This window comes from Haliaeetus albicilla, chromosome 6, assembly GCF_947461875.1.
Source record: "Haliaeetus albicilla chromosome 6, bHalAlb1.1, whole genome shotgun sequence".
Lineage (NCBI taxonomy): Eukaryota > Metazoa > Chordata > Aves > Accipitriformes > Accipitridae > Haliaeetus > Haliaeetus albicilla.
Genome location: NC_091488.1, coordinates 2,154,556 through 2,174,225, shown reverse-complemented (window position 1 = coordinate 2,174,225; position 19,670 = coordinate 2,154,556). Strand labels below are relative to the sequence as shown.

The following is a 19,670-nucleotide window of genomic DNA, read 5'->3' as shown; positions in this document are numbered from 1 at the left end:
ACACAGTAGAGGAAGAAACTATTTTCCTTTCTTAACTGTAAAAAAATGGTTACCACACTCGGGGGGGGGGGGGATCAAACCTGTTGGCCCCAAGCCAGTATTGAACAGTGCAAAGTTAAGTCTGAAATATTCAGAAGTTGTTTCACAGGAATGCACGGAACTCTACGATAGTACAGTAGACTACCTGCTGCCCAAGCCAGGATCCTGTAATTTTAGCTCCGGTGTTTCTCCAAGGGGAACATAGAGCATAGATTGCATATGCAGCAAAGTTTGTAATAAAGTCAAGCTTTTAGCTTTCAAATTAACACATTCAATGTGCAATTCCCAGGGTACAGTAAATCACTTTAGAATTATATTCCTGTAAATACACTGTAAACTGTATTTTCACACAGGAACTTCTTAAAGTAGAACTACTTCTTTAGATGCAGTAACATTCTTTTCTGACTTCTGAAAGACTGACAGGTTTGATTATTTTGCAGAATTACTGTTCAATAGGAAACACTGACTGAAACTCCATTGCTCCAACATACTGGAAAAGAAAACAATATCAAGCGTTCTAGAGTATCTACAGTTTGTATTGTTAGTGACCAAGAAAGGGAACTTAAAATAATTATCAAACTCTAGTCTTAAAATTTGTTGCTGCATTTGGAATAGATGTCATCAAATATAGAACTGTGTGTTGCCATCACACAGGTAAACAATGTTTTCCTCCTAAATGGCCAGAGGGCAGAAATAACAAGTGAAGAGATCATATTTTGGGCTTAAATGAGGGCATATTGTAAACAAGTAGAAATAATTTGTCACAGTATCAAAATATGAGCAGCACAGAAAGATAAAGACTGACAGATTAATTAAAAATATGTTTATGCAGGAATGCTAATCTATTTACACTACCAGATTTCATCACTGTTTCTAAAGGTCTCTTGTACCTAATTTCCGTGCTTATTCAGACAAGTACAATGCCTTGCTAAGGAGGCAGTTCAAGATGTCTGAAGTAAAATCTCCCCCTGCAAAGTACAGCTGTCTGTGAGGAACAGGCAGGTTCCTCACAGGAAGGGACAGTAGTTTAACACTTCATCCTTTTTTAAGCCCATCTGAAGCTAATTTTCACCATGCTGCTCAAGCTACTAAGTAGGGATGTTGGTGAGTTTGTTCATTCTTTCCAGACCTGCTCCAAAAGCAGAATTACTTTTTATTTGCATACCTGGCTCAAGGATCTAAGCTTGCCTAAAGAAGAATCATAACACATTTCAAAGTAAGGAACTAAACTGTTATACGTTATTTAATTTAGGGCACTCAAATAAATAAAAAAATAATCAGGAAAAAACTATGTTGTGATTGTACTTGTGGCTCAGTAGTCATGGGAATCTGTCACAGATACTTGGATATTAGGTGTGATTCAGTCATGCTAATATTCCAGGCAAGGTGTTAGAGCAAGATGCCCTAGAATTTTTACACAAGCATTTTGAGAAGTTCATGTGTTAGGAAAATGCAGGCGCCTGGTTCCCATGACTAACCTGAGTGAGATCTATTACAGAAATAGCCCTTTCATACTTTTCTGAAAAAAACAACCATCTCGTATCACATATGGTTTCTATTACCTTCGTAACTCATTGCACTGTGCACATTTCATTTTAGGCCTGAGTAGTCCATGTCTCTCCACTGGCTGTAACAAGAAATGGATTCTGCATTAAACAAGTTAACTGACAAGTGCTCCAAGACCTTGTTCAAGCAGCCAGGCAAAGTAAACCATATTAGAAATCTTTTTTGTTAAACTGTTTTAATAAATAATACCAACCTGTGTACTGAAGATGCATGGGGTGTCCTACATACAGCATGTCAATATGGGGTGGATGTTTTACCCTGATTAGCCTTGTTTGGTTCTCTAAAGAAGGAGTCACACAAAAGCTTGAAACAAGGTCTTTCTGGCAGTCCATGTTGGTTCGACAAACTTTGCTGGCCTCAATAACTTTTCGTGCTGGCAGACAGGCATACTGCAAAGGGCATTTAAAATGATTATCAAATTTAAAGGTATTTTCCAACAGATCAGAATAAAAGGTACTACATATTCCTTTTTAAAGCAAAGGAAGTGACTCACTGATGTACTACCAGCCCAAGAAGAGCTGAAATCTGGTTTTTTGGGTTGTTTTGTCAAATCCTGCAGAACCTCTACCTGATACATATTCAACCTGTAATTCCATTTTTGGTGGAATGTGGAAGAGAGGGTGTGCACATGTACCAAAATAAAAACTATTTTTAAAAAGGTACACACATGCACAACAAAAAAATCAAGACATCTTAACGTAAGTCAGCAATTTCTAATGAAAAGAGCCTGCATCAACATACTAGTGACTTACCTGTGTAAGGAGTTTTAGTATTCATTCATCTAAAACCTCATTTGGCTGAACAAAACCTTATGCTCAGCAAATAAACCAACAAACCTACCGGCTGTGTGGTAGCTAAAGAAACCACTCTCAACTAAGATGAACACAGGACTTACTTAATGCAGTGCTGTGTCCCAAGTGCTACTTATAACACTCTTTCACTCTGCAGTCTGAAAGACCAGATCTTTCTTGCTCCCCATACGCCAAAGAGTGTAGCAGAAAGGAACAGGAAATTGTTTTTCACGCTCATGTCTCTCGCAAAAGCTCAGTGATAATCTTCCTTTTATTCTTAAACACAAGTAAGGAAAGTTCTTCATCTACTGTTTGCCTTAGGCAAAAAAAAAAAAAAAAGGATTTCTTGCTTCTTACCCTGATAGTTACACTCCCCATAGATGCATGAATGTCAGACACTCTCCATTAACCTCAATACAAGCTCTTTCTATTCTAATGAAGGAAAGAGGGCACACTTTCAAATACTGCTGCAGAGCACTGCAAAAACTATTTAAAATAATTGTTCAAATCTCACAGTCAGTCTAAGGACGCTTGAAGGTCACAGGCTTCTGGATGCTTTTATTTCTCCTGTGTTCCTAAGTAGCAGCTATGAACTTAAGAATGTCAAAGCTCAGTGGGACAGTGATTTATCAAATCTTGCTGAACTCCAGGATGTTACCAGCCACTGTCACATTTCAAACGAACTGCTGGTCTGTGCTCAATTCTCAATGGTTAAATATCACAAAAACACCCGGAAGTGGGAAGTTTACCATCACAGAAACTATAAATATAGCAGATGTAGGAACAGACTTATTTCCATTTCTTTGGGTATTTATCACTAGAGGTCAAAACAATAACAAAGTGGTATGGGTAGAAAAGTTTACAGAGTCTGTACTTGTGCTCTTTTTCTTGTAAAGAGAACTGTCAGAAATATACATCATTGTCAATAAGGATCAGGTACTTTAACAAACATTGCTGTACTTTGAAGAGAGTAAGTCAAAATCCTACTGAGAAAGGTTATGTTTCCATGTTACAAGAAAATCAACATGGTGAAAAAGAATCAAATGGAGGCCCCCTTTTTGAGAAACTGGGCAATCTCTAGGACGTTCTCTTGCATGTTTTTAGTTTAACCTACCAAGCAGCACTGCTGGCTTCAGACAAAATAACTGAACAGATAGTCCAGGGCTTGGCTTTGCCTGTAGTGCTCAGTACCTTTAAAGGCTGAAGCACCAAAATAAGGAATTTCATCTTGTTCTCAAAAGTTGTTTCTTCTCACCAGTATTCTCATCCACTGGTGAAAATGGGGGAGGTGTGCTTCTGCCTAAAGGAATGAGGGGTATAAGATCTTTTCTGGTTCTTCCAGAGACTGATTGATCATGGGAAAAATCATGGCTAATGCTTTGGGGTTTTAAGCTGTAAATGGGGAGAATAACGTAACACATATACCTTTATTACAAACTGCAGGTATTCTTAAGCACTTGAGTCCGCTGCATAAATGTTGGTAAATATTACTAATTTAATTTAAATAATTTCAGATTTACCAAACAGAATTAGCAGTTTAAGTAACTTACCAGGTGGCTGTCCAAGTTATTGCTATATGAAAAGCAAATGTCTGTGAGGCTGTTGTTACTACAACATTCAACTGTGCCATCGAGTCTCCTATAGACTAAAGAACATAGGCATAGAGCAAATGATCAATATTACAGTAACTTCCTGAAAAGAAATCAGTCTCTGAATAAAGTAAGACAATCATTCTGTAGCCTTCAAGAATTATAGTAATTCACAGAGGCTAGCTGTGCTTCAGTCACAATTAAAAATAAGCTTCACCACTTTAACAGTGTCACCTGATTTCAATCATGTCACACACTGATTTTTTCATCTCAGTAAATCTCCTTGAGATACTGGAGATCTACCACTGCCGTGTTCTGAGCATTATGAGTTATAAAATACTTTTATCTGTTGCCCCCAATTTGCATTAAGGTTTGGCATAGAAATTTGTTACCTGCTACTGTACTGATTTCACTGGGTGGCTCTGGAAATGACAAAGACTCAAAAAGTCCTCTTTAAAATGTGAAAGCCTTTACAAGATTCAAGATTTGAAAGGTTTTGAAGCCTTGAAGGCTGCAGCAGTGAATAAATTATGTTTTAAACTGTGATTTAGTCTGGTACAGAATCTTTGTATGACTGTTCTTTAAATGAATTCAATCTAACTTACTCTACAACAACAGCTTTTAAAGAAAACCCACAAAAGAATAGTAACTGTAAGAATCTGTGTCACAGCAACACAGCAGTACCTTCCTTAGGTAGATCAAGCCTGCCATACTGGTTGCTGATTTATCACTGCATAACCTGCAGTCCGCTAACATGGAGCTTTATGCCTGGGGCTTACAGGTGCAAGCACTGTACCGTACAATCCTTTTTTCAAGTACCCTGAGGCTAACCAACCACATATATTTTTGAATAGTGAATGACCATGAAATTAGTTTCCTTATAAACTACACTGAAAACACTTTTTTTTTTCTTAATTTCAAGAAGGTCCTTGGGGCATTGTTTTCTGTCTAGCTTCATACTCAGATAGTTTACTCTCCATTCGTTTTATGTTCAAGTAGATAGGGTCCATTTGCTTGATACATTTTTATTGATATCTGTATTTATGTCAAGTTGTGAACTGTCAAAATTTTGACAAATAACAGCTGCGAGTGACCGAACAGAGTTCATTTAATTTCAGCGGAATATTCCTCACTGCTGGAGGCTTATGGCTATGAAAATGCAGACAGACTGGTCTGATTAGAATGCAGCAGTGGGACAATGGGCTGCTAACACAATACAGCAACCAAGCTTGGAAGCAATATTGAGTCTCTAGTATTAAGTCTCTAGTATTTCAATCTAAATAGGACTGGTCCAATTGCAGAATATGCAGTTTTATTATCCATGACTCTGAAACTGCATTTCAGAAATCAGCAGAAGCTGAGCATATATACCTAGAGCATCTAAGAATTGGTTCTTACTTGCCATCCCTGCCCAGCTGAAAGCATGTGCCAAAGTTGCCCTCCTCTTCAGAGGGATAGTCCAAACTGTTAGGTCTCTAAAAGCAGGATCTTACACATACTCCGCTAGTTTCCAGTTTAAATATTTATATTAGTTCCAGCTGTAAGATTACTTTCCTTACACATCAAAAAAAATAAATTACCTTTTCAGTCTCACAAGAGAACTATAATGCATCATAAAACACGGGTAGTCGAGCTGGCTGACCTCCTGTTTACTTCCAGTATGATGGAAAAATGCAGTGACAATTTTAAAGCTCTGAATAACATCATACAGGCTTTGCTCAGCAGCAGTCCCTTACCTTTGGAATTCAGTCTCCATGGATGCTTGCATGAAACAAACTCTAGGAGAGCTTTAGGGCATGTCACAAGACATTCAGCCAATTTAACTTGACTGTTCTTTTTTGTTCTACTTAATTTTTGTTTATTGTTCTAGTTTAGTTCAGTCGACTTTTTTTTTCCCTCTTTCTCAGGGGTAAGCTGTTACAGCAACAAGCACTCTAATGTATAAATGAAAACAGAAGGAAATAGACTGAGTTGTAGAAGCAATACGTGCAATCCAGACAAAACTGAGTTTATGGGCAATGACATTGTGTGGTTGAAGAAGCAAATGAAACATAAAACCCGTATAGTGAGACACATCAGAAGAAGTGGCCGTAATAAAGCACATCATTGGGTTAAGCCATACAATTTGTAATGTCATGCTGATCAAAGCAGTAAGGTAACGTGTGGAATTTACATCTGCAAAAGATCACTGAGTTGATCCATATAGCTGAACTAAAGATAGAGGAGACAATTGTATTATCTAGTAACCAAGTTATGCAATAACCTGAAGAGGCAAATTTCATTATTCAGATCATACAGGATATTTGTATAGGATGACTGGAAGACCAGAGAAATTCTATCTACCTCTCCCTCACTTTCAGATTCCACAAAAATGAATGGCATATTGGTCACTGCTTAAGACAGGATAGCAGAGTTGACTCATGAGAAATCTGTCCCCACAACAAATCCTAAATCCAAAATAGTCTTTAAGACATGATAAAATATAAAATAATGAAGAGAGCACCTAAAGTCATACCTCTAGCTGGAAAGCTTAATTGCTGTAGGGTGGCTGCACTTACACAGTAGCCAACCTGTGACTTCTCTGAAATGTCTCCCAGACAGGAATTCCAGTCTTCCACACTATAAACTGGGCAGTCTTGTAGGTTAGTGACAAGGTCTCCCACAAAAAGACCTCTTGGTCCATTGGCAGGAGAATCCTGAGAAGAAACAGTGAAGTCAGTCATATTATTATAGCTAAAACTACAAGGATTTGTTTACAGTTCTGCCAAATAGCAATGAAATATTTAGGTTAAGACGCTATTTCCACAGAAATAGAAAATCTCAGGCTCCACTAGAATTGATTATTTCAACTTATGATAGAGCATTACAAAGATGACATCCTGCAAAAAGAATAACTTATTTATTGCAAAGAGAAAGAAAAGAATAGGGCAAGTCTCCAAGTGTTTCGGGGGACCTCTTCATATTTGAGTAATTTTTTTTTTTCATGCAAGCTAATATGTTGTGGTTTTTCCCACCATTTTAAGTTGAAGAATCTTAAACTAATACCCTGAATCTTTCAACAAAGCAGGGTGTACATATACTTTCAAAGGTATAAAGCATAATAAATGTCACTCTCCAAGTTCTATCAGTTCACTTTCATATCCAAGAAAGACTGAATCCTTTCAGCTCTGCTGTTCAACTGTGCTGTATTTGATTAAGTCAGAAAAAAATCAGTCCTTCCCAGAAACTCAGCAGTCTATCTTTAGTTTGCTTCCAGCTGACCAAACAAGCAAGGAAATCAGCTCAAAATAATCTTTAACATTAAAAACAGATAGCAATAACTGGAGTGATAATGCAGTTTTCATTAGATTTACTTGGTGCCAATATTGAAAAGAAGTTAAAAAAACCCACCCAGAAATAAGCCTGCAAACTCATCTCAAATGTCTAAACAGTTCTATAGTATGCTCAATAGTCTACCATTATTCATGCCATGTTCCTTCATTTACTAATACTAGAAAACCTGAGACTGAGAAGGAAGCTTTAAGCAGACAAAAAGTGCCATGTATCAGATTCTGCAGAGTGCTGCACTGACCAAATTTGGCTGTGATAATAAGAGACACAGGTACATTTCAGGTCACAAAGCATATAATATGACACCAGTAAAGATCTTTTCTTACCTCCGCGACCTCAGTGACAAGTGCCCCGACACCCGTGTAATAGAAAGGGAAAAGAATGGCTGGCAGCAGAAACAAACCCATGAAACTTGCAACACCAAGAACAAAATTATGCCACACTCCTAAAAAGAAGGAAAAAAAAAAAAAAAAAAAAATCATGTTTCTAAATAAACACTAGTAACAAAAAGGGGTTTTTGAAATGCAAGATTCTACAGCTACCTTCTAATTAACCTCCCTGAAATAATTACTGTAAGAATGGATGAAAAGTTAATTTGTGAACATAGGCAGGAAAGAAGTATATGTGTATTACTTCACAAACTTAAGTTTCTATGGTGTGACTTTGTAGGGGAGTTTTAGAGAAGCCTCTGAAACCCTGAGAATTATACTATCAGAAAAGACAGAGAAGTGGTAAATACATTTTTAACGTGTTATTCTACCATATTGATATTTCATCACATAACACTACTTTTCCATGTAGTATGCAGTGGGCAGAATATCCAGAAAAAAAACTGGGCTTCTGAATCAATTCTTAAACTACAGTTTCTATGTACAGAGCTGTCATCAATCATAAATATTAAAAAACTAGTGGAATGAAATGTATTAGTTTTCACCTTCTACCACAACGAACTGTTGAATTTAATAATCTTAATCAATGGGCTTATATGTGAATAAACACTGTTTGTCCTAGTCAGCAAGATGGATGAAATTTAGTTGCAACTCAGTATTCTTCATGGTCATCTCCATTATATCCATGAAAATAATTACATGTATATGTGTCAAACAAGATTAGAAAATTATTTGAAAAAAGGCTCCTTTTACAAGAAAATCTGGACGTAAAACCACATCAGGAAACTAAGTTGTGCAATCAGCATTTCCTGACACATTATTTTGGACAACGTATTTTCATTTGCAATCTTTACAGTATGCTGTTCTCCATAGGAAGAAATGAATTGCTGTCATAAGACACACTTGGCTTCCTTCAACATCCAGTGCTACACAAATTTTCTCATTTCATTTGTGTTCTTGGACAAACATTTTTGTATGACCAATGCAGGAAAACTCTGGAATGTTGAGGACTCCTTATTTCCTTCTTACAGTGCTTCATCTTGTTAAGAGGGGTTTGATTCAGTTCTATATTTACAGTACAGTTACAGGACAGGAACTGAAGTAAATATATTTAAAAACATATTGAACCTATCTTTCTTCCACTGTATATAACACAGGAATCATAACATAACTCCTACTTCCCCTGGCTATCTCTACATGTTGCCTGGTCTTCTTTTACAATGTTTCTGATGCTGCAGAAATGAAAGACATTTTTGGAGTACTTCAACTAAGGGTTTGTTGCCATTAGAAGAAGCCTAGTAGAGAAAAGAGAAATCGCTTTAAGAAGCATCTAAGTTTTTATTCATCTCATTGAAAGGCAATCAGATAGATAAAATGTTTCAGCATGCAGTTCTCTATCTCACACATATACATATACATGTACACACACACACAAGTGCAACAAACCCCAAAGTGTTAGGTAAACATTTTAACTTAATTGTTTTAACCTTTTTATCTTAAGAATAAACTTTATTTTTTCCAGCTTAAGAAATCATCAAAATCTAAGACGGAAACAAAATTCCATTGTAACAGTGTGGCTGCTAGAAAGAGTAAACTGAAAAAAAAATTAAAATAAAATAAATTAAAAAAAAGAGGTGACGGAACTGCTGGAGGGTGACAAGGAATACTTCCAAACAGCTAGGAAAACATGGGCCTTCATACCATAATCTACACAGTTTGCTGTGTGGAATACAGCAGGAAAGTCTAAAATAGAAATGCTTCAAATCCATCCCAGGCAATCCACAGAAAAATAAACTGGCTCAAAATAGAATACTTGTAAAGGCACACTGCTGAGTATGCCATCAATTTCATTTTGCTAAAACAGCCTCATCCCTGGATACCTAAGTCCTTATATTTAAAAAGGAACACTTTACACAACCCTTAAAAGCCCTTAAAATAATGTTTTAAAAATCTTTAACTCCTTTTTCTGTTAAAGACAAAACGTATTAAAAAGGATCTCAAAAAGTAATATGAATATTTGAACTAATTATAAGAAAGTGCTGCACGGACACACTTTTCATGTACTAGGCATAGAATTAATGCAAAAAGAATCAAGTCTTACAAGAACGCTCATTCACTATTCTTGAACTCATGATGCCATCTGCTGTACAACAAATATACTCTTTAATCTCCAGAGTATAGGTGGGATATAAAAGGAATATTTGGTGTCGTTCTCTACTCTAGCTCTTTTACTTAGCTGCCACACAAAAATCTGAAAGCATATCTCTGTAAAGTCAGATCTTCAGAACACCGAGAATCGGTTCATTCAACAGCTCTGACAATTAAGAAAAACTGAGTCAAGTTTACTGCATATCACATTTTATCATTATCAGACATCCTAATTACGAAACATACCTATCATTAGCTGTAAAAAAATGCATATATTTATTATACCTAACTGATAACAAGCCATTGATGCTAACCACTCTTGCAACATGCTTGTTCCTATTGTATTCCCCTATTTCAGGTTTCCCAAGAAACCTGAAAATTATAGGTGTTTGCTTGTCATCAGAAACATGCAAGCAGTTATTTTCTATTATGGCTTATAATCTTTTTTTTCTAGATGATTTCTCAGGAATGTATGTAAGCAACCCATTTTGAAAAGTGGTATGTCTTCTCTTTCAGTTCTGTTCACAGTAGCTGAAAATGGAAATTGATTTGTTTGAGAAAGAGGGCTTCATAAAAGTTAGCCTACTGCAGTAAATGATTTTGGTTCATTAGGGTATTTGGAATATAGATATATTTACTTACCTAACATTTATCATAATTTACTTGACTTATGAAAGCTTGAAAATATGCTTTGCTAAAGGCTTCTGGACTCCCAGCCTAAACCCCTCTATATAATGTTTTAGTTTTAATATTCAAGAAACAATGTTAGTATCTAAACATTACAACAGGCTGGCTGCCGTCCTACTGTCTCCTGCAATAGAAAATCATCAGTATCAAGATCCAAACCAAGATGCTAACTTTTCTATCTTTATTTCAGTGGTTTGGGAACCACCTTTGTCTCTAGAAATCAGTAATACAAGTGATTCAGTAGCGTAACACAGTCTCAGTCTAACTTTCCACAGCAACAGGGCTCTACTTCCCAGTAGCCAGAGACTTCAAAAAACATCAAATCAAAAACATTTGGCGGTTATTTGGAGCCAAAAGCTGTGATTCTCTTTGGATGTTTGTGTTTTAGCTTTTATTTTCTCCTGATGGCAACATCAAAACACAGTGACCTGTATAATAACATAACTCACTTGTCACTGAAAATCACTCACAATACTATTGAAAAATCACATAATAGATTGGTCTTGTTGCAGAAAACGGTAGTGAATTGCTCAGGGGTGTTCACCTGTGACAGCAAGTGATGTTCTCATACTACCAGTCTTCTGACTGAGTATTTTCCAGCTTGTGTGCTCCAAGGTTTTGCTACTTAGGCAGTACGCATCATAAAACAAAACAAAAAAGCTTCCTCACCTGAGCTGGTGTAAGAGCTTATTCTAATGAGAGAGAGGAAGGTCACAAACCACACTTCTTCCCCAAGCACACAACTGGAATTTCTTATGCACAACTATTTTGAATCAGATCTAGGACATAGTAACATTTTTCATGACAGGAAATTGGTACTCATTTAAGCTCCTGGAAACTGTGTCTCCTCCAGTAAACAGCACAATATGGACAATAATGATCAAGTGATTTTCTGAAATCACAATTTAGATTCAGAACAGAAGGATCACCTTTAGGTAAAGGGAAGCTTTTGTACTTCTTCATTTTAAACCTTCAATCCTCCATCAAGGATTCACAAATGATGCCCGTAGAATAAGTAACTGTGCTAAGCAAAGACTTAATAAAAAAGCACAAACTATTACCTGCACAGAATATCCTTAATTGCTGGACTGGAGATATCAGTTGCAAGTGGGTTGTGAACAGGTCAACAAATGCTCCAGGATAGACAATGAAGATAAAAATCCCAAATCCATTAAATCGTACTTGTTCTCTTAAAAAGAAGAAAAGAAAAATGAAGTGGTGTTACTGTAAACAAACAAAAGAAAAACTGAGAGATTCTACATAGTGCACATATTTTTGACAATGACAATAATTAAAATTATAATTATAAAACAAACTTAATTTTTCACAATACGAATAATTGAAAGATAATTAAACTAAAGGATGTTTTCTGCAGTAGTCATCACTTTTAAGCAGCACACATTTGTAAGCCTGGTAAAAAACAAAGGATAAGTTCAACTTCTTTTCTGTCTCCTGGTAGCAGCAACTCATAAAATACTTAAAAACCCCAAACTACTTTCAAGTCAACATATTTTTTAACATTTGGGGGATTTTTTTCTTTTAAGTAAAAAAATGGCAGCCTGTAGGATGCAGTGTCAAACTAATCTATGAAAAATTATCTGGAAGAAGCAATCACTTTCCTTTTAAAGAAACACTTACAGATTTCTGGAATTTGTAATTTCTCTGTTTCTCCTAAGTGAAATTTAGACTAAACTGTAAACTAACAAAAATGAGATGCCATAACAAAAATGACATGTGTTCTGAAAAAATGAAAACAAGTCAAGAAGTTAAAAGGACAAATGCTATTTAAAATATATTAGTAGCTGACACTGTCGTACAGATAATATATATACATTTCAGAGGTTTTACAATTGCCTTTAAATGGCACTTTTTGGAATAACTATGTAAAGGTTTTATGAAGCTAGAAATTTCATAAGGGACTTATAGGGGCATGACAACCATGTTCCAAGACAATTACATTCCAATTATTATTCCAAGACAGACCAGGCATGGATCAGCTAATCCCATATCTTTACTGAGACAGTACACTGGGCATAGTATTTTATTTATTCACATTTATTTATTTATTGTGCATATACATTAAAGACGACACAGAATTATGCAAAACTAATCAGAATGAAGTAATACATCAATTCCCCAGAGTAAAGTCATCAGACACACCCATGCTACCAATTAGTAATAGGCAGTCTAATGCCTATACATGATTTCATGACTTGGGTAGGAGGTACAGAGGAAAGAAGAAAAAGGCTTTTTTGGCACAAGCCTTGACTAAGCTAAGGCTCAACTATTTTAAGCTCTTGTAGTTCACAGCCAATCCTATCTTGAACTGAAGTTGGCGAAAGTGTATTAGATTTCAGGGAGTCAAAGTGATTTGCCAGAATAGTAAAACTTGCACACAGCACAGCTATTTAGTAAAGCCTAAACCCTGAGGATTGACCACAACAGCACTATAGACCCAACCTGTGCTAGGAGGAAGAAAAAAAAAAAGTCAAGCCGAAAAGAGCAACAGCAATGTATATTGGACAAACTAATTTCTCCCCTGGAATAGCCAGGAATCAATTTTTTGACAAAAACATAATCCAAGCTTGAATATTCAGAGCATTTGCTCCAGATCTTGAATGAAGATATCACACCACTAAGGTGTAAGAATTATTCATTCTGCTTAAAAAGAGCTCTGTAGTTACTCCTGGCTTCTCTGCAGTTAGCCAGCAACATGTGAAGGCACTGCAAGAGAATGGAAATTTTGTTGCTTCTTCTTGTGGTGGGTTGAGCAAGAGCTTCATCCTCCACAGAAAAATCCCTGTGGATATTAGGGGAAAAAAGCTGAGAGACAAACAGAGCATATGAAACACAGAGGGTCCCAAACCAGCCCTTTAATTGAGAACCTTTGGGGTTATAAAAAAGAGGTAGTAATGGGTTAAGATGCAGTCATGACTCCCTACACTCATGAAAATCAGAGAAACAGCTTAGGGCTTCACGCTCATGGGACACATAATGACAATGTCCAGGAGAAATGCAGAGGACACCTGAGTATCAGTCCCAGTAACCACCACTTAACCTTCTTATGCTAGAGTGTCATTTAACAGTAACGACTAAGCATGTCAGATAACTTCTTTGTGAAGTAATCATCCTAGTTAAGTGACATTAAAAGTATCATCTTTGATGAAAACTAACACATCACTGAGACTAATAGGGGCAAATCACATTTGACTGAGTTACTGCTTCAGCCTGTTTGTATGCTACTTCACAAGCTATGTTTAAACAAATCAATTTAAAATCTATTTTAAAGTACCATTGTGCAATAGCGCACAGGTCCTCTTCAAGTGCCACAGCTGCAGAAATGCAATTGTTGTGTGAAAAACATGACCACTTTAAAGAAGTATTATTTTAAACCTGAGGCAGCATGGTTTATTTGCAAAGCAGAAGTCCTTTCTCATGATCTGTAGAATAGACACTACATTAAAACTCTATCCTTAATTGTACGCCCTTCCAAACCTAAAATCTAAGGAAACTATGAAACACAGAATAAACAGACTCTGTAGATAAACTGAAGCAGTGCAAACAACATTCACCTGTAAGCACATGCTCTGGAATATTAGGCTTTGTTGGCACATAGAAAGAGAAAAGTAATTTGTATTACCGAATAGCTGCCACCCCATGGCCGACTTCATGTATCACACCGCTGATGAGGATTGCAGAGAAGAAATAGGTCAGCTGGCTGACAGGCAAGTTTACACCAGGCACCTGTTGATGTGGGCATGACAACAAAACAAAACACAGGAGGAAACCAAGGGGTACAAAGACAAATCATTCTGCCCCTAAACTTGCTGCTCTCACTCAGCTTCTTCAGACCCGCAACAGAATAGGGGCTGTTCTCATGCAGCTCTATCAGCTTGTACCTCTTCTCCCAATTTATTCAATGTATTTTAAAATATATTAAATATATATTCTTTTGTTGAAGGCTGAAAAGCTCTCCAGGCACAAAAGCCTTCTCCCCGCCCTACTTATTCCCCACAGCCCTGACAGAATGTGTCCTACTCTATATTAAGCTCAACAAGTTTATAAAAATGTACACAGACTTCCACTCAAATGAAACAGGCTTGGCAACTGTGAGCATTAGTTGACATTTCCTGCAGCCAGTCATGTAGCTATGGAGAAGATCCACCCTTCAAAAAAACCCTAAAAAGACTTGAGCCCTAAAAGTTCAAGTTGGTGGAATGTAGAAGAGAGGGTGTGCACATGTACCAAAATAAAAACTATTTTTAAAAAGGTACACACATGCACAACAAAAAATTTAGGGCTCAAACGCTATGAGCCCTAAAAGTTCAAAAAATGAGCCTACAACTGGAACTGTCAGTCTCCCTTCTCTCTTGCTATCCAAATCATGAGACTATCCCAAATTTACAAGGCCAAAAAAAGGGTAACTTTTGTCTATTGTTCAAGTTTTGGCAGTCTACATACGGCAATTTAACCTTTAAAAAAAGCACTTGAAATGAGTGTACTATTTTGATTTACATAAGACATAATATGCAGTCCCCTCGCATTCCTCCTGTTGCTGTGGATTCCCAGCACTCCCCAAGTCCTTCCCTGTACTAGTCATGAGACACCGGCTGCTTCCAGACGGGCTTCAAAGCAGTCACGAGTCAGAGAAGGAAGAACCATCCTTCTCTTTCCTCCTGAGGGACCTTTCTCCTGCTCGGTTCCCATCCCCGCTCAGCCGCCGTGCTGCAGCGGGATGATAAGGCCACTTCTGCCACTTGCTCTGCGACAGGTCTCCCATCTGCTCCGCAGCTCTCCCCGCTCGCCACAGGGCACGCTCCGCTGCAGTCACTAACACCTGACGTGAGCACAACTTCCATTGCAGTCCAGTGGCAGAAGAGAGATGCGAGGGGTAAAAATTCCCGGCCTGCCTATAGGACTCTCTAAAAGATGCCCTTGTGGGACACAAAAGGATGCAGATCCAAGTGAGCAGGCCCCATTCGATTCTACCTTCATGCGGTCCCGCACATTCCTCAACTGTATGCATGCACCTACCCGTGCAGCAGAACTCTACGATAGGTCGGTGAGACAACCTAGCTAAAAGAAATCCTTCAAAAGACTGTTTTCATTAATGTTAAGCTGAATAATTTCACAAATTCTGTCCACAGCGTGATCATGACCGAGCTATTTATCTTAACGGGCACGACTATCGTACCTCGCTGTAGGAAGACAGCTGCTCTTCATTCATTAAGCATCCACCAAATGTATTACAGCATCAGCTGGTGGCACTAGTGCATCAGTTAACTGGCCTTGCCAGTGGCCCTCTGCTCCAGGCATGCAGGAGGACAGACAGCAATAGCAAGAGTTGTCTTAACACCACCATCACGATAGCCCGTTAGAACACAGCCCCGGACGCTTCCAGACTTCACGTCCAAGAAGCTAGTTTAAGATTCACCTAAAAGGGAAGCTAACTCTTAGGAAGGGTTCTGAAATAAATAGCTGTATTTTGCTAATAAGCATTGTCATCTTATATTTTATGGCCTTCTGGAAATGCCTTTAGTAAAAGAGGATCCTTTGCTAGTAACTGATCTGCCTCTTTCCCACTTTTGTCAACAGGCAACCAACACAAGAGGGGGCAGCTGAAGAAAAACAGCCCAGTTGCCTACAGATGGGTGTTTTATATAAAGTACATGACTGAACAAAAAAGGAAGGGTACAAAAATCTTAATCAATAAAACATAAGCAGAACAGTATCTCCCTCTCTCCATAGCCAAAGGCTAAAGGCTAAACAGATTCATGCCACAGGCTAAAGTTCAGTTAAAAAAAACCCAACTTGCTCTCCTCCAGGCAGTCAAATACAAATAACTAATTTAAATGAGGAGAAGGTCCTCCTGACTTGTTCTGCACCTCTTTGCAATCACACATGGGTCACGTTTTTGTGTCAACTTATGCTAGCACATTCCCCTCAAAAAGAATACTGAAACACTTTTAAAGGCAGAATTATACAACTGTGACCATTCAGAAATGAAAGAATGAGGTAGGAAAGAAAGAGAACCACGAGTCATCTTAGGAGAAGTAACCTTCTCCCCATACATCACATTATCCCCATACATTACATCTTTTTCAGTACCAGTCTGTCCTTTGTTTGAGTGCAGTGATACTGCCAGCAGGCAGTCACTGAGGAATCAATTCCACATTGAAACTGTGAACATTATCCTAGATTTCTGCTTTCACAGTTCCAATTCACACCAGATTAATTCCAAAGGCTCACGTTTACTTTGGTTGCCTCTATGTTATTTTCTCCAAAGAGCAATATATTGCAATTGACCGCTTTGGTGTCACAGAAGTGGATCGATCCATATAACGATCTCAGGAAATGAAGATGGAAGGCAGACATACATGCTTAGGATAGACTCTGTTGGCATGTAAATTAACAATTTTCTGTCTCATGCCTAACCAGTGCTCTACTGGACGCAGAGACTGCCTGCTCCTGTCTGCTTCTGGAGATCATTCAGGAGCAGGCTGTGGAGCAGGGGACTGCCCTGGCAGTATCAGCAGTTCTCTCCCAGGTCTTGTTGCCTGCTTTTGCCAACACATACCGCCTTTGCTGCGTTCACCCTGCATGTGTGAGACAGACCCAAACCGTCCCAAAGGCACCGAGTTTATGGCACCTGCCAATGATCAGGCTTCCTGCACTCATGCAATTTAAGTCTAGCTGCACGCAGTCAGTTTAGCGCTTAGAGGAAGGCCTACCACGGCAGCACACAATTCCCAATTTCTGTTCGCTAGACGAGCTGAGTATTTAAATAGAGGAAAATGGTTGGGCACCCCAGCTTTAGGCCATGCAGCAGAAGGCAGAGCAATCTCAGAGGACTTTCTGCATTTCTGGAAAATGACCATACATTCTGGCCAGATAGCACTCTTGGGGAAATAAGGGTGGCTAGGAATCCCTCCAGGTTAAAAGTGTTGTAAGGCAATGTCAGTTCTTCCACTGCTGCCTTGCGCAGAGATAAAACAGAGAGTATTTGCAATCTCTCCCATTCTGTGAAATACATTCCTTTCTAAAACCACACAATATATTGTCCAGCATCAGAAATCCATAAAACAATTAAATACATTGTTATTAGGCCTTTGACTAGATACTGCCAGAAACAGCACTTTCAATTTCACACTGTAAATTAGGGCGTAAGTCCTTGAACAATCAAAAAATATGCCATCTCTTCACTGATGAATCTTTGCTTCCACTATCACACAAAGCTCTTTACACTTCTTTCCTTTTCCACTGATGTTTTTTATTGTAATAAATGAAATAGAACAACTCTCTTCTTGTGGATTATGCATGTGCTCTGCAAACTTTAAGGCCACCAGTGCTGCTACATTGCACAGCTCAGAGCAGGCAAATTCTTAGCTCCATTTTGTATTCTTAGTACTATAATAATTTAGGGCTTTTCAAAATTACTAACCAGCTCTCACTCCTGAGAATTTTTAATATAAACTCTTCCACATGTTTGTCTTCATTTGCCTTCCCCTGTTTTACTACCTCCGCTCCCCATTTTTAAGGCTGAAAACAAACCAGCAAATTTTTATGTAGATGAATGTCAGGAGTTAGGTTATTCTTGCATGGGAGAATTTAAGCATCACATACTCCATTAGGAGGCTGGTTAAGATCAGTTCACAACTCTCAAATAAAGACCTGAGGAGAGAACACTTACCACAACTTGCAGCATACGATCATTCTGGGCTTTCGGTGCTTCGGTGAGCATCTGTGTCAGTGTTTGCATCAGTGTCTTTCCGAGAAGAATAACAGAGCCAAACATGGCAACGATACCAAACACCATTCCTATGCTGAACCTATAAAGAGAAGCAAATAGTTTAGCAGTGCATAGCCGCAAGAAGATAGGGTATATTCTCCGAGCATGTAACTGCTTCAGCACAACTTAGCACACCAAACTCATAGGGCAAAACTTATCTGATGCTACTACCATTCATGTATCAACAATCCAGTACAAAATATTAGCTAAAGGAAACTAGTAACAATAATAAGATATACTAATAACATTGACTAATAACACATAATATTTTCCTTGTTTAATAAATGTTTTGCATCTAAACTACATCCTGATTAATTTTCAAATATTTTTATGTTGTTCTTACACGTTCTAAATTTTATTCAGTTACCCAATACATGTAACTTGCCTTTAGCTATGAATATAAAAACTTCACTAACAATGTACAATGTACCATGTTGCACCACACCATCAGATAGCTAAAGACCTGGATCAAATGATACATATTTATTTATATAACCTTTTTCAATAAATTTTGCATCTTCCTTACAAACAATAAAAAGAGCTAAAGACCAATAAATGAGACTCAGCCTTTTTTAAAGAACAACAACTAAAAGGTACAACTACAAGACCAGATTAAAATCAATTACTTAAAAAACATTGTCCTTCTCACCGATTTATTTTTCATTAAAATCTGTGTTGAAAATCATTCAATTTACATCAGTCCACCTAGTGGTGAATTTTTATTCAGTGTTGTTATTATTATTTTACAATGTCCAATAGTTGAAGGATGTGAAAAAGTTTATTTTCTAGCTAAAACACTTCAATTCACTACCAGTCCTTCTTCCTCTCACAATACCATAACTGTTCTCTTACCACCCTTAAAGCCCACTGGGAATTAGTAGATTTATTTTAAGCAACATGTACTTGTAATGTTAATTAAAGAGACTGGTGGAAACGTTATACTGTAATAAATTATATGCATTAAAAAATTGTGATTGATATAGAACTATTTCAGACTGAAATAATAAAAGCACTACATACAAGAGAAACACATGTGAAACAGACCTCTCTTATTACTATCTCACTGAGCGTAGCAATATAGGAAATGAAAAGAAATTCAAACCTTACTAATTTTATATTTTCAGAGCAGATATAAAGTAATGCTAGGAAGGCAACTGAGGCAATAGTTTTCTAAACCAGTCCAGGAGCACCCATACTAACCACCCTGCTTACTTACCCATGCCCAGCAACCAGTCTGTGCAATCTTAGCAGGGAAAGGTACAGGCATATAAAAGACAGAAGGTAAGCAATGTGCTCTCAAGCAGGGACAGCTTCTGAATGTTTGGGCAACAACTGACAACAG

At 37.7% G+C, this 19,670-nt stretch overlaps 1 protein-coding gene across 2 annotated transcripts in view; it reads right to left on the bottom strand.

The window, feature by feature from the left end:
* The window catches only part of MBTPS2 (membrane bound transcription factor peptidase, site 2), a 36,943-nt gene that overhangs the window by 11,397 nt on the left and 5,876 nt on the right, over positions 1–19,670 (bottom strand). The window contains exons 3-10 of one of the 2 annotated variants that reach the window (XR_011324940.1): positions 18,230–18,368; positions 14,180–14,283; positions 11,601–11,728; positions 7,642–7,760; positions 6,501–6,681; positions 3,947–4,041; positions 1,799–1,994; positions 1,602–1,666 (exon numbers count right to left, since the gene is read on the bottom strand). Coding sequence is in view for 1 of the 2 variants with exons in the window: in XM_069784833.1 (XP_069640934.1) it covers positions 1,799–1,994; positions 3,947–4,041; positions 6,501–6,681; positions 7,642–7,760; positions 11,601–11,728; positions 14,180–14,283; positions 18,230–18,368 (962 nt within the window). In the remaining variant the exon portion in view is untranslated. The remainder of the gene's footprint in view (positions 1–1,601; positions 1,667–1,798; positions 1,995–3,946; positions 4,042–6,500; positions 6,682–7,641; positions 7,761–11,600; positions 11,729–14,179; positions 14,284–18,229; positions 18,369–19,670) is intronic. The other variant, XM_069784833.1, reaches the window with a different exon arrangement.